We start from the raw sequence: 14,655 nt of genomic DNA on the forward strand, positions 1-14,655 counted from the left end.
AAACTAATATCATTACATTAGTAAAAAAAAATGACAGCACTTGTATAAATGATATGAATAAATGTTTGATTCATTAAGCAGAAGGAAGAAAACCTCTCCTCTTTACATTAACTGTGATCCCTACTTACCAATATACTGTATGTTGCGGTGATAAATAGTTTTCTACTTTAAGGCACAACCTTCAGGTATTACATTTGATTAAATAATTCATTAGCCTATTTATTCAAGTCTGTGTTTCAAAAGCAAAATAATTCTCAAATATTGCCTTTTTATCACAGCTTTCTGTTTAACATATAAGCTAGCTAGTCTTAGCAGGTTGTCACCCTGTCCGCCAAATTGTGATGGTAATAATGACTTGCATACAGAAGCTTGTCATCATTATGAAATCACTACACATTCTGCAGTCAGGTGATGGCTACGAATGATTATGACGAGGTAACGCTGATGAGACTCAGAGGCATTCTAAAGCGTCGACCCCACCATAGAATAGGAGTTTTAATTCTATGGATCCAGTATCGTAACAGCTATTACACTTGTAAGTCCCTAGCCGTGTACAGTACCAACTACCTACCCTTCTAGCTAGCAACTGTGATCCCTGAAATAGTACTGAGCAACTCAATAGGAATTACAGTCTTATGTACAATACAATAACCTATTCACAAGTTAAAGTAAGTTAGGGCTAGCGTCCCTTTTTCTCAATTTCCTTCTTACTGACTTGCCCAAAGTAAACTGCCTGTTGTTCAGGCCCTGAAGCCAGGATATGCATATCAATGGTACCATTGGACAGAAGACACTTTAAAGTTTGTAGAAATGTTAAAATTATGTAGGAGACTATAACACAATAGATATGGTAGGAGAAGAGCCAAAGAAAAACCGACCGGAATGTTTCTTTTTTTTGAGAGCACATGGTTTTACAATGGAAAGTATAGGGACATAATTAAATCTAGCTCCCAGTATGCAATTCCTATGGCTTCCACAGGGTGTCAGCACTCTATGTTCAAGGTTTCAAGCTTGTTTTTTCCAAAATGAGTAAGAATACTGAGTTTTAGTACAAGGACACACTATTGGAAATTCGTGTATGCGTGCGCAATGAAGACAAAACGGACCTGCTAATATAATTTTCCTATTGAACATACTTCTTTCCGTATTAAATATTATGGTTTGATTACATTTTAGGGTATCTGAGGAGTCAATAGAAACATATTTTGACTTGTTTTAACAAAGTTTAGTGGTAGATTTTTGGATTCCTTTCTCTGCATGTTGAACGAGTGGATTACTCAAATCGATGGTGCCAACTAAACAGACTTTTGAGGATATAAAGAAGGATTTTATCTAACAAAACGACACTAAATGTTATAGCTGGGACCCTTTGGATGACAAATCAGAGGAATATTTTCAAAAGTAAGTGAATATTTAATCGCTATTTGCGAGTTAATGAAACCTGTGCCGGTGGAAAAATATTTTGAAGTTGGGCGCCGTCCTCAAACAATTGCATGGCATGCTTTCGCTGTAATGGCTACTGTAAATCAGACAGTGCAGTGAGATCAACAAGAATTTAAGCTTTCAACCGATAAGACACTTGTATGTACCTAAATGTTTAATATCCATAAGTATTATGATTATTTATTTGAGTTGCGCACCCTCCAGTTTCACCGGAAGTTGTCACCAGCGGGACGCCTAGCCCAAAGAGGTTTTAAATTGACAACTTTACAGGTCCACATTATTTTTTGGGGTCCAGCAGAAGTCTTATACATTCACAGTCAAACACAGTACTGCACAGACACAATGCTGCTAAGCTGTTTTAATGCGAAAGCAATCAAGTCCTACATCAATTATTTGATTGATTGATGCTAAGCTAAATAAAAGGCTAACAGGTACGTTTCTCTGTATTTGTTTGCTTTCGATCAACTACCACTGTAAGCCGACATCATCATACGCTTTGCTCTTGTACATGTATGTGTGCGGGCTCATTTCTGTAACAAACAGAAAGGATGATGCAACACTTGCGCAACGCTAAACCAACAGCAATACTACACAAATATGGTATTCATCAGTCAAATGATGGTGGTGCTATGACCATGAGCACAATAAGAATCACATAGCTCGCCAACTTGTCTGTCTGTGTACTGATGTGCACGTGACGGTGTGTCTAAAACAAGACAGCCGTACTAGAATGGTCTCGCTCCTACATAGAAACACTATCACCCGTTTCAACCATGCGAACCCCCTTTGTCAGTGTCTAAGTACGGCAACACGTTTTCTATGAGAAGCTGTAACACTGTTGACTGGATGACTTGTGGTGCACACATTGTAAAAAAGCACATAGTGGAGAGAACTCATTTTAAGCATCCTTCCAGCTCTCTTCTTTCGTTCTGGAACGTCCATCCCTTTTCCTTCTTTCTCTCAGGAAGAGCAGGTGTCGGTCCTGACGTCGACCTTTTACCGTCATGTGACCTTGGCCTCGGAGGCTGACCAATCAAATGCTATTAGTCCTGTAGCCCATCCTCGTTGACTAGGCTGGCTCTTAGAAGGGGTTGAGACGGACACCCGTCCCCAGAGGTGAGAAAGGGTTCACTTTGGCCCACATAAGGGCGTCGTTCAATGATATGGCCGATTTACCGTCCTCAAGGAAAAACACAGGGCCCTGTGTGAAGAAAGGAAAAACACAGCACTACTTTTATTCTTCTATCATTGACCTTAACATCACCATGGCCTGCAAAACAGTTTGAAGGTTGAAGCAACGTCATCTTTCTCCCCTTGAATCACCAGAGGAAGTGACTGAGACACACTTGAAGCAGAAAGGCACTTTAAATCGTCGCTGTGGATACAGCTTGAGCAGCAATTTACTGATTACCACCCACATAGTGATTATCCACCACTAGGGGACTACAAATAGTAACCACTTATGGGTTATTTATAGCATGGTCCTCTTTATAAGGGGTTAGAAAGCATGGCGGTTTCGGTCTGGGTTGCTGCTGAGCCCTTTGTTTCCCTGACCCAGATTAAGCCTAGTCTCTAACCAAATTCTGTGTCCTCCAAACTGTCCCTTTGTGACCAACGTATTTTTCTGAATACACTTTGATGTATTTATTATTATTAATTGTTTGATTGTTTGAGGCTGACCTGGATCCTGAGTCCGGTAAAGCAGGAGACCTGGACATCAGAGTGGCTGGGCAGGTTGGAGCCTGTGACATAGTCGGGCCCCTCCAGGCCCCTGAGTGGCTCCTCCTGAAGTCTGTCTAGCAGATGGGCGTGCTCTGCCTTCTGGGCCTCTGAAGGAGGGGTGTAAGGAGCCTCATCAGGACCCCTGGAGCTTGGTGGCATGGAGACAGAATCAAACGATTCAGACAGGTAAACACCGGTGTGTTTTCATTTCAGACTTTGAACCTCAAACTGTCTTGCTAGTCCAATACTTGGATGTGATGACTAACGTACGGGCCAGAGTAGAGTATGTCAGTGTCATGGATTGATAAGACAATTCTTCCACTCACTTGATGAGAGACTGTGTGCAGGCCATCCATGCCTCCAGCTCTACAGAGAGTTGCTCTATCTGTAAGGGAACAGACACCTCTCTCCTCTTCATCAACTGACTGGGGAGGTAGGTGAGAGGTCAGAGATAGGGCTTTTAAATTCAACGTTGAAGAATTAGGTGATGTAGGTCCAACACAGACATTTAGAAAGTGTTCCATACTGTGGTTTTTTGCATCTTACCTGGTGTACTCGTAAAGTGCAGGAACAATGCTGGAGTATTGTCTTCTGATGGCCAACAGTGCACCGATGTAGCCAGATAGGATGAGCAGCTCACTTCGAGCTCTATGACACAGAAAGAACATCCAAGGTGAGAGGGCTGAGGACCAATCTACAGCAGCAGACGTTCTTATCCTTACAAGGAGCAATGAGGGTTAAGTGCCTTGCTCAAGGGCCCATTGACAGATTTTTCACCTAGTCCGCTCAGGGATTCGAACCATAAACCTTTCGGTTTACTGGTCCAACAATCTTAACCACTAGGCTACCTGCCTAGACCCAGGTGACATTGTCTCACACATTCTGATTCCCGTTCACTTACTCAGTGAACTTGGCAAGTATGAGCCGGTCCGTTCTAATGTAACCCAGAAGGTCCAGGATAGGATGGACAGAGTCTACGGTCCAGTCAGAATCACTCAGCTGTTCTTTGACGTGGGCGATGCCAACAAGCAGGGCTGCCTCGGGTTCTGGACTCATTAGATAGTACTTGACAGCGTTGAAGATGTCTCCCTCGCTGACAGCAGACTCAGCTAACGCCTGACACTCTTCCAGACTGGGAAGACCACACTGAAACAACAACACCAATTATTAACATGCATTTTATACTTCAATGTTGTTGTTGACATTCTCATGTCATATTGTAAATAGGTCTACTTCTATGTTTTTCTGTTTAAACAATTAGGACAGGTTTCCCGGACCCAATTTGGACTAAAACGGATGCTCAATAGAGAATTTCCGCTGAAATTCAGCACCAACTTTTTCATGGATTTGGTCTATCTCCGAGGAGCTCCCAGGGTAGAAGGCACACAGCTTGGCCAGCAGGACCTCATTGTCTGGGATCATCTGGAGAAGGTCAGCCGCCAGGTCCCTGGGAAGGAGAAGAGTGGTGACATCAGTCCAGTTGTTGGATTGCAGAGGACACATCCACACATCCCTTTGAAAACCTAAGCAGTCTTTAGGAATGAGGTAAGGTACTGTACAAGACCAGGTACAACCGGATGGAACAAAATCAATCCAGAATAAAGTCAAATCCTTTATCGCAGTAAACATAGGGTTATGATACATGAAACATGTATAATACCTGCTTCCAACTGATGGAAAGCTACAAGAAATGATAAGATGGAGATGATAAACAAATGCACTCTGTATATTCACAATCATATGGAGAATATATATATATATATATATATAATCTAGCCTGTCATGTTCATTAGCCCTCTCATGGAGAGTTGTAATTGGCTCTTACCAGGTGGGTGTGGTCATGTACTTCCTGGCTAGTAGCTCCAGGACGTAGTGAGTGGCCTGATTGGCTGATTCTCCCAACACCAGCCCTACACACACAGCCAGCTCCAGCTCATTACCCCGGATCAGACTGGCCATGGCTAGCTGTGGGGGACACACAACAACATGTTCACATTCATAGGCATTAGTGCTCTGTAGGTTTTTGCTCCAGCCCTACATGTAAACACTTGATTCAGCCAATCAAGGGCCAGAGGAGCCGCTGATTAGTAGAACCGGGTGTATTGGGAATAGGGTTGGAGCAAAACGCTGCAGGAGGGTAGCTCATGACCAGCTTTAGGTTTCAGGTGCACAACTAGCATACGCAACAGTGAATGTTGTGTGTGTATTACAAGAGAACATACAGAGAGGATCATATACGTAACCTTTGACGCCATCATGCCCTGTCTGTGTGTTTACCTCAGTGTTGTCCACAGCCAGGTGACAGCAGGCCGCCAGCACAGCACGACCATCTTGGAAATACCACTCCGCTAGCTCCTTACATACACACTGCAGTAGCCTGGAACAACAGAGATTACACTTCACCCTCACAAGCCTGGGGTCATGAGGGGATATTCAGTTGCCCAGTATGGATTCAATGCACCGTGGACAGGATGGTGATTACGTATGCTGTGGAACACACTAACATTAGGCCAAATGGTGTATTTTCATGTGAAAAGGACACACCCGTTATATGCCTGTATGTCGTCGCTGTCTGTAGTGGTTGTCTGGTTGATTACGGCGGTCTGAGGCACGTGGATGTTGCCTTCACAAGCTCCCTGTACAAGAACAAAGGTATGACGTACGACAGCAATTTGGCTGAATGAACCTTCATCAATCCAGATAAGCCAATTAACATGGTGGTATGTTGTTCTCTCCTTTAGAGAACAGGGGTTCCGATTGGAACCAATACATGTTTTATATTATGTTACTTTGTTTTCTAACTATACAATTAATCATAGGATGCCAAAGTTGTCATACCTGAGCCACTAGCAGCGCCTCGTTCAGTTGACCCCTGGCAGTGAAGAAGTTGACCAGCTTCCTCACGTCTCCCGTGGCGATGCAGTACGGGATGACATCATGGTTTTCTTCCTGCATCAGCTGGTCGGCTCTTCTACGAGGACACATGCATTGAGGAAGGAAGTCAACAACCACTGTTGTGGTTCTAATTGTAAGTCGCTCTGGATAAGAGCGTCTGCTAAATGGCTCAAATGTACACGTAACCATTACATGCCTCTTGAATTGACAAACTAACTCAAAACATACCGTTGCATGAGTTTCTTCCAATACTTTATGGATACACCAGGGGCAACTGACAATGCCTTGTCCCACTGAGAAATACAGAAAACATGACAGACATCATCATTATGTACAGCAATTAATGCTGTGATTGTTAATTGACACCCTTTAATGGGGGACATACTGTAATGCCGTATGAGTCCATGTATTGTTCCTGATACACCCATAGTTGTTCTACACTCTTAGAAAAAAGGTTCTATCTACTACCAAAAATGGTTCTAAGGCTGTCCCCATATGAGAACCCTTTGAATAACCCCTTTCGGTTCCAGGTAAAACCCTTCTACACGGAACCCAAAAGAGTTCTACCAGGAACCAAAAGGGTTCTACCTGGAAGCAAAAAGGGTTCTACCTATGGGGACAGCCGCAGAACCCGTTTGGAACCTTTTTATTCTTCTAAGAGTGTAGCCTAGGGCCTATAATGAATCTGTCCATTACCTCTCCCAGTTCCACCATGAGTTCACAGTATCTCTGGATCTGCCCAAGTCTCAGATGGATCTCTGCTGCGTCTCTCAGTCTCTCCTCTTTACTGGGAGCCCCGATCCCCCCGCCGAACTTAGACATCTTCACTATGGTCAATTCCTGGGCCTCAGACTACAGAACAGACACATTGAAATGTGTACTGTAAGTGAATAGTCGTGAAACGTTTGATGTTCTTTTGAAAAACGAACCCCTTAGAAATACGACTCATACGCTTGGTCCAAAATCACTCCATCCCCCTTTCCTTCGGCCCTAAACCTTGGATGTTTGCAGATCTGAAGGGACTGGACCATGTGTGAGATGAGTCAGTCAGTCAGTCAGTCAGTGGTCGACTTACGGTTTTGAAGCGGACCAAGTGTTTCATGTGCATGATGCCCTTGCCGTAGCTCTGGGGAAGCAGACTGTCGTCCTGCCCATTGATCACTGACACCAGGTCCCACAGGTTATGACTCCCCCCTGGTGGCTGGAGGAAATAACATAGAAAAAGTATTCCTAAGCACTTCATAAGAGTAGGTAGTATGTCAAGTACAGTACATAAAACATGGTGATTCCAGTAATATGTGCTAATATTACTACCAAATAGGAGTACTAACTTAAGAGATTTATCCATAGGTTATTTGATACCTGATGATGTAAAACTATACCAAGGAACAAACAACTATACTTCCATCAAACCATCAGTTAAAACCATGTGTCTGGACTACGGGAATGGAACAACTAAATGACCGTAAATAGAGTGCTATTCATTTAAGGAAAATTGCGAGTAAATATACTCACAGAGAAACATTCGGAGAACCACCTGAGTTTCTTCACCCGTACTTCACTGGAGAGTTTATCCAGCTCCTGCTTGATGTCTCTGGACACCTTCCCACAGAGCAGAGGGGTAGCACCAGGTACCATGGCCCTATCTGGAGGAGAGGAGGGGGCATAGTACTCTACCATGATGTCATTCAGAATAATGGTTCTTGTGAGGCTATGTCGTGTTTGAACGGATAAATATTTGCGGTATCACTCTCTCACGGTGGAGACAGAGTTATGAGCAATCAACATATTGATGTCATGAGTAATCAACACTTCTGTAACAATATAGTCATAGTGACTGATGGGAGAGTGATTTACTGATGAATCCCTAATCCTGGAGTGTATACAGACAGAAATGTAGCACATAGAACTAACACGATTCCTTATTCTACATGGCCAGTGATGTAGAGGTAAAAAAAATAGACAGGCACACGCTAACCGCAGTTCCTGGTGAGTAAAGTTACGCTCCCAGTATTTTCAATGCATTTTTTCAGCGAAAGGTGGGTAAACGCTGGCACAAAATAAGGGTGTTTACGTGCCTTACCCTCCACTGTACATGTTCTACACAACACATTTCTTCAGTATCGTAATATTTGACTGACCCGTGTTGCCGATGATGTCATCCCAGCTGTGGTCAGCCAGGACGTTGACCAGGAGCGGAGCGATGAGCGGAGTGAGGGACCACAACCTGACCGTAGAGTCCCGGGAACATGAGGCCATGGTGAACGGACGGCTGGGGTGGCAAGTCAGGCCTGGAGGAATCAGATCAGGTTACAGCACTGCAGACACAGTGTCAGTGTAGAAACAGTACCATACATTTAATTTCACATTCATTGGCCTCTATAAAGCATAGCAGGTTTCCCCAACTGGTGGTCCACGGATACTTTTATTTGGCCCCCAAAGTTTGTTAACAACCCCCCCTTTTTTTCAGGTCTTGTTGAAAACACCAGCAAATCAGCTCCAAGTGATTTGAATTTTGACTCCCACGCATAATAGAGAGAGTCATGTGATTGTATGCAAACGCAAGCAAGGTTTGAGATGAAAATGTTTTAGTCAAATATGATATGTTTGGGCTTCTGGTCAGTTTGCAGTCTAGAAATTATCCTGGGCCCGTGGGTGAGTCTATTTGATGATGGCTGCAGTGTGGTGTTCCTGATTCATTACTGAGGACCGGTACCATAAACATCAGCGCCGTGGTCGTAGCAGGTGTCCAGGCAGGTTCCGTCCCTGGTGTCCCAGACTTTAATGGTGTAGTCCCAGCTGCCGCTGGTCAGCAGGTAGGGCACCTCCGTGTTCCACATCAGGCCTCGGACCGGCGCCGTGTGACCACTCAGCACGTTGATACAGGCATCCTGGGTATAATCCCAGATACGCACAGTCCTGGAGAAGGAGGGAGGGAGGGGTTATATATGTACTCCCATGTACATAATAGAGTGACTACTCAAACCAATGGCATCTGTATTGATAATGATAGCATATCAAATAACTACCTGTGTATCAGTATCTGTACAAAGTGTTTGCCATACATTATTCAGGTACTGTTACACATTGGTGGATGTGATAAATCACCCTAATGCAATGTGCTGTGGGACTCAGTGAAAGAACATATATGAATAATGTATTAATGTGCTGCGTGTACCCGTCATCTGAGCCACTGCAGAGAATACCCTCTCGGAGAGGAGACCAGCGCACGTGGAACACCTTGGCCAGGTGACCCGTGAACACCTTGAGTGGCTGGTCAGAACTGGTGGCCAGGTAGTAAACGCGCACGTTTTTATCCTCACAGCCCGTGGCTATCATGTCTCTGGGAATGGAGAGAGAAAGAAAAAAAGAGTGAAAGAGAGAAAGAGACAGACAGACAGAAGGAAGGAAGGAAGGAAGGAAGTGAGGAAGGAAGGAAGGAAGGAAGGAAGGAAAAAGAGAGCAAGAGAAAGGATAGATCTAGTAGAATATAGGTAACTTACTGTATCTTCCAGTATACCTGTTATACAGTAATGAAGGTGAACTACACAAGTGGACTCTTACTTGTTATTCTGGCTCCAGTCACAACCAAACACAGCAGCAGGGTGCTTGTACTTGTGTAAGACCCTGCCGTCGATGGTCCTAATGATGCAAAAGCCGTCGCCACTACATGTGGCTATTCTTTTAGAGTCCTTATGGCTCCATGCGATACAGAAGATACCATGATTCCCATGCTGTTGAGTACACAAGGGAACAAAAAGTCTAAGACGTAAAAATAAATATTGATAAACTAAAGAGATTATTGATAGATCACTCTACTAACCTTTTCACACTATCATGCCGACCCGAACAAAACTGTGCTGGCTAGTGGATGCGTGACCAGGCTAGCTCAGTACAGCTTGGTTTGGTTTAGCTCGGTTCGGCTCAGTAGTGTGAAAAGCCCTTATGACTGTCGTGTTTTTCGTCAGTGTTGTTGACGTACCTCATTGAATCGTGTGATCATCTTGCCTTTCTTCACATCCCAGATGAATGCACCGTTCCGGGACGTGGCTCCGGCTATGCAGTTCAGGTCTCCTTTCGAAGAACACACACGAAGATAACAAGAGACATATTTCCGACTTCCAAATGAACGAACGCAAGAAAGCGCAACATGTTTCATAACTGGTTTGAATCATAAAAAAAGTGCATAAAGTTGACTTCTTAATTTATATTCAGTAAATCCTTATTAATGCATAGACGCAAGCTTCAATGGAAAGTGTGCACAGAAATATGACACAACCATGTAAAAAAAAACATGCTCAATTCTTGAAATCAACAGGCATTATTTGAGCTGAAGCGAGAAAAAATAAACTGACTACAATGTTTTTTTCTTGATATATTAAGAAATGCATACTGTGTTATTTTTTGGCATGTTTACCTGCCTACAATATCCACTGTGCTGTGCAGAGATAGCAAGACTAGTAATTCAATAGGGGGACTTGTTAGCTACTACTGTTAGCTAGCTAGATAGCCACGAAGAATTGGTAGCGAGCTACCGACGAAGAATTGACATCAACCTTGCATAACATTCGATTTAGGTCCTTTTTGCCTGTTAAACTGTCTGGTTAGCTAGATTATTACGAGTCACATATAGCTAGCTGATAGTTATGAAGTAAAACATTTGCTTTGTGTATATCTTGTTTCGTCTCTATTGTTGCCATTGTCCTGGCTGGAAGAAGGTTCACTGAATGGGGAGGTGCAGCGTGAGGTAGTACAGTAGGGGGGTGCTGTCATGTTTTGTGCGTTCTCCACACTCTCGTCCTCGGAGAGTGCACTCGGAGCACGAGAGTGTGGAACAATGGTACAATGCATATTGAGAAACACCCAAAGTTTTATGGTCTGTGTGTGTTCTCTCCCCATGTCTTACCAGGAGCCCAGGACAGAGAGTAGACCACACCCTCGTTGCCGGGAGACGTATAAACCGCTGTGAGGGTGTTGATGTCCCACACCTTAATGGTCCCGTCAAACGAGGCTGTCGCCAACAGGTTGGGGTCGTCTGGCTTGAACTTACAGTCAAATATGGTCTCCACATGACCCTGAGAACAACATATTGTTTCATGGTCAGGTCTTCTTCAACATGAACTGGATTGGGAGTTATGTACAACAGAAATGCAGACACAAACAAGAAATAAAAGAACGCCCTAAGCATCATCCCAATTTCCCTACCTCCCTTGCTACCCCTTGTCCTCCCTTCTTTTCACCCCACCAATCTCTTCCCCTCCCTCCCTCACCAGGTCTCGTAGGAAGTCCCACTTCTTGGCTCCCATGTCGTAGAGCCCCACCCCTCCATCCATGAAGCAGCAGACCGCGTGGCCCGGGGGGAGGGAGAAGGCCTGGTTCTGGGATAGAGTAGGAGGAGGAACAGCCTCACTGGTAGATGATGTGTAATGGCTCTTTGTCGGGGAGATGGAGCTCAAGGCTGAAAAGAGGGTAGGAGGCAAATAATGGCGGGGCCAGGGGGGGTCAGGAGGGGTCAGGTGATAGCAAGAATGGGGAAAGAACACACTATGCTATAGAAAAGTTACAGTTTTTCCAAGAGATATTGCAATCTTATTTCACAAGATCAGTCATTCATATCCAAAACTCTGAAGTTATTGTTCCCTTTTAGAAAAAAGGGATCCAAAAGGGTTCTTCCGCTGTCCCTATAGTGTAACCCTTGGTAGAACCCTATTGGGTTCCATATACAACTCTCTGTGGAAAGGGTTGTACATGGAACCAAAAAGGATTATGCCTTTAAACAAAACGGTTTTACCTCGAACCAAAAAGGGTGTCTTCAAAGGGTCCTCCTATTGGGACAGCTGTAGATAGCACCTTTATTTCTAAGAGTGTGCTGCAGACTTTGGGTTCTACCCTAATTTGTGGATTATCAGAGCTAATGAGTCAGTAGTGTGTCAGATGCTTACATTTCTTGGCTGGGGGAGAGTTTAACACATGTAAAGCATGGAAGCCGGTCTTCTTCAGTTTAAAGTTGTCCAGCGGTGTAGATCTGGACACGTTCCATATCCTCAACACACCAACTTGAGAATCTGGGAACAGAAGGAACACGTTGGAACAGTGGTATTAACAGTTCTAAAGGCCTGAGCCTTACACACCTGAACTCTAGCTACCTACACTGATAAACATACCCTACCCTGTGTAAAGAACAAACCCAGGGCTGTGACCTTACCGTAACCCCAAGCACCCTATGTCTTTACCTCTAGTGATGAACAGACCGGGGGCACTGGGGACCCAGCTTTCCCCTCCCCCTACACCCTAACCCATTGTACCCTACCCGTAAACCCTACCCCAATATGTCCTTACCTCCAGTGATGAACATGCCGGGTGCACTGGGAACCCAGGCCAGACACTGTACAGAGGCAGCTGAACTGGGGAAGCTGAAAGTAGTGACACAGGTGAGCCCCTCTGAGTCGACCATTCTGATGCCATTATGCTGGTTGGCCACTAGGAGGTAGTCTGTAGACAGGGGATCCCACTCCAACGCTGTGACCGGGTCCTCCTCGTCCGTCCCCTCTAAAGACTCCGGGCGCAACACGTGCTTCTGGTTTTTAGATCCTAGGACAGGAGAGGAGACCTGCTGCATCAACTGACTAAATGAAGTCACCACAGCCCCGAATGAAATACCTGGAGGTACCAAATAAAGGTTCTCATGTGGAAGAAACAGTCAACAAATACATATTTAAAGGTTGTGTTTTTTCTTCCTGGAATTGATTTTACTGATAGCAGCTATTTCGAAGTAACTCTTTTGTTACTGTTATTTGCAAACTTGTATTGTATTCAAGGTTTTAAAAGGCTTCTATAGTATGTCATTTTCACTTCAAAATGTCAGTCTTGATTTGTCCTAACAAAAAATGTATCAACCTCTACAAAATATATCCATGAATTATAATCCACATAATAATTCACATTTCCTGTTGCTGCAGGATTATTTTCCTGCTGTAGCAAACTGGCTCAAATTAAGATCCTACATCTGTACTTGCAATAATTGTAATATGTGGTTGTTTTTCTGGATAAGAGTGTCTGCTAGCTAAATGACTCAAATGTAAAATTGTTTGTAATAGGGAAGCACATGCCCGGTTCTTGCAAGTTCTTGCCCAGCCCAATTGAGATGCAGCCACAGTCTAGAATGTCTATAGTCTATTGAGATAGCCTCAATCTAGACTGAGTACGGATGTGTACTCAGTAAGGATGTGTATTGTGAGTACGAATGTGTACTGAGTATGGATGGTACGGATGTGTACCAAACTCACTAAAAGTGGCAGTAATAAAACCTCTCTTGAAAAAGCCAAACCTTGACCCAGAAAATATAAAAAACTATCGGCCTATATCAAATCTCGAATTTTAGAAAAAGCTGTTGCGCAGCAACTCACTACCTTCCTGAAGTCAAACAATGTATATGAAATGCTTCAGTCTGGTTTTAGACCCCATCATAGCAATGAGACTGCACTTGTGAAAGTGGTAAATTAACTTTTAATGGCGTCAGACCGAGGCTCTGCATCTTTTTATTTTACCTTTATTTAACTTGGCAAGTCAGTTAAGAACAAATCCTTATTTTCAATTTTCTTACAACAAACAAAAAGGTCTTTACTGAGACAGAAGCAGCGAGGAACGAAGGATTAACATCATTTCAATTTTTTCAATTTTCTTAACATCATTTCAATTTTCTTAGTCAGCTCGGGGATTCAATCTTGCAACCTTTCCATTACTAATCCAACACTCTAACCACTGGGCTACCTGCCACCCTGCCCCACCCTGCCCCGCCCACTAGGCTACCTATCTGTCCTCGTGCTCCTAGACCTTAGTGCTGCTTTTGATACCATCGATCACCACATTCTTTTGGAGAGAGTGGAAACCCAAATTGGTCTACACGGACAAGTTCTGGCCTAGTGTAGATCTTATCTGTCAGAAAAATATCAGTTTGTCTCTGTGGATGGTTTGTCCTCTGACAAATCAACTGTAAATTCCAATGTTCCTCAAGGCTCCGTTTTGGGATCACTATTGTTTTCACTATATATTTTACCTCTTGGTGATGTCATTCGGGAAACATAATGTTAACTTTCACTACTATGCAGATGACACACAGCTGTACATTTCGATGAAACATGGTGAAGCCCCAAAATTGTCTTCCCTGGAAACCTGTGTTTCAGACATAAGGAAGTGGATGGCTGCAAATATTCTACTTTTAAACTCGGACAAAACAGAGATGCTTGTTCTAGGTCCCAAGAAACAAAGAGATCTTCTGTTGAATCTGACAATTAATCTTGATGGTTGTACAGTCGTCTCAAATAAAACTGTGAAGGACCTCGGCGTTACTCTGGACCCTGATCTCTCTTTTGAAGAACATATCAAGACTTTTTCAAAGACAGCTTTTTTCCATCTACGTAACATTGCAAAAATCAAAAACTTTCTGTCGAAAAATGATGCAGAAAAATGTATCCATGCTTTTGTCACTTCTAGGTTAGACTACTACAATGCTATATTTTGTGGCTACCCGGATAAAGCACTAAATAAACTTCAGTTAGTGCTAAACACGGCTGCTAGAATCTTGACTAGAACCAA

At 43.6% G+C, this 14,655-nt stretch overlaps 1 protein-coding gene across 4 annotated transcripts in view; it reads right to left on the reverse strand.

Annotated features, from left to right (window-relative positions):
- Nucleotides 1-1,610: 1,610 nt before the first annotated feature.
- LOC112246264 (WD repeat-containing protein 17) overlaps nt 1,611-14,655 on the reverse strand; it is a 37,454-nt gene continuing 24,409 nt past the window's right edge. For 2 of the 4 annotated variants that reach the window (XM_024414564.2, XM_024414561.2), the window contains exons 5-28: nt 12,400-12,651; nt 12,003-12,125; nt 11,331-11,518; nt 10,967-11,135; nt 10,043-10,134; nt 9,625-9,794; nt 9,239-9,403; nt 8,777-8,979; nt 8,202-8,351; nt 7,576-7,706; nt 7,136-7,261; nt 6,757-6,912; nt 6,289-6,353; nt 6,004-6,136; nt 5,710-5,801; nt 5,443-5,542; nt 4,991-5,130; nt 4,826-4,846; nt 4,501-4,612; nt 4,067-4,311; nt 3,712-3,813; nt 3,492-3,590; nt 3,124-3,313; nt 1,611-2,644 (exon numbers count right to left, since the gene is read on the reverse strand). In XM_024414564.2, coding sequence (XP_024270332.2) covers nt 2,525-2,644; nt 3,124-3,313; nt 3,492-3,590; nt 3,712-3,813; nt 4,067-4,311; nt 4,501-4,612; nt 4,826-4,846; nt 4,991-5,130; nt 5,443-5,542; nt 5,710-5,801; nt 6,004-6,136; nt 6,289-6,353; nt 6,757-6,912; nt 7,136-7,261; nt 7,576-7,706; nt 8,202-8,351; nt 8,777-8,979; nt 9,239-9,403; nt 9,625-9,794; nt 10,043-10,134; nt 10,967-11,135; nt 11,331-11,518; nt 12,003-12,125; nt 12,400-12,651 — 3,344 coding nt within the window. In that variant the 3' untranslated portion in view covers nt 1,611-2,524. The remainder of the gene's footprint in view (nt 2,645-3,123; nt 3,314-3,491; nt 3,591-3,711; nt 3,814-4,066; nt 4,312-4,500; nt 4,613-4,825; nt 4,847-4,990; nt 5,131-5,442; nt 5,543-5,709; nt 5,802-6,003; nt 6,137-6,288; nt 6,354-6,756; nt 6,913-7,135; nt 7,262-7,575; nt 7,707-8,201; nt 8,352-8,776; nt 8,980-9,238; nt 9,404-9,624; nt 9,795-10,042; nt 10,135-10,966; nt 11,136-11,330; nt 11,519-12,002; nt 12,126-12,399; nt 12,652-14,655) is intronic. The other 2 variants (XM_024414562.2, XM_024414563.2) reach the window with 2 other exon arrangements.

The sequence above is a fragment of the Oncorhynchus tshawytscha genome, linkage group LG34 (assembly GCF_018296145.1).
Source record: "Oncorhynchus tshawytscha isolate Ot180627B linkage group LG34, Otsh_v2.0, whole genome shotgun sequence".
In the NCBI taxonomy this organism is placed as follows: domain Eukaryota; kingdom Metazoa; phylum Chordata; class Actinopteri; order Salmoniformes; family Salmonidae; genus Oncorhynchus; species Oncorhynchus tshawytscha.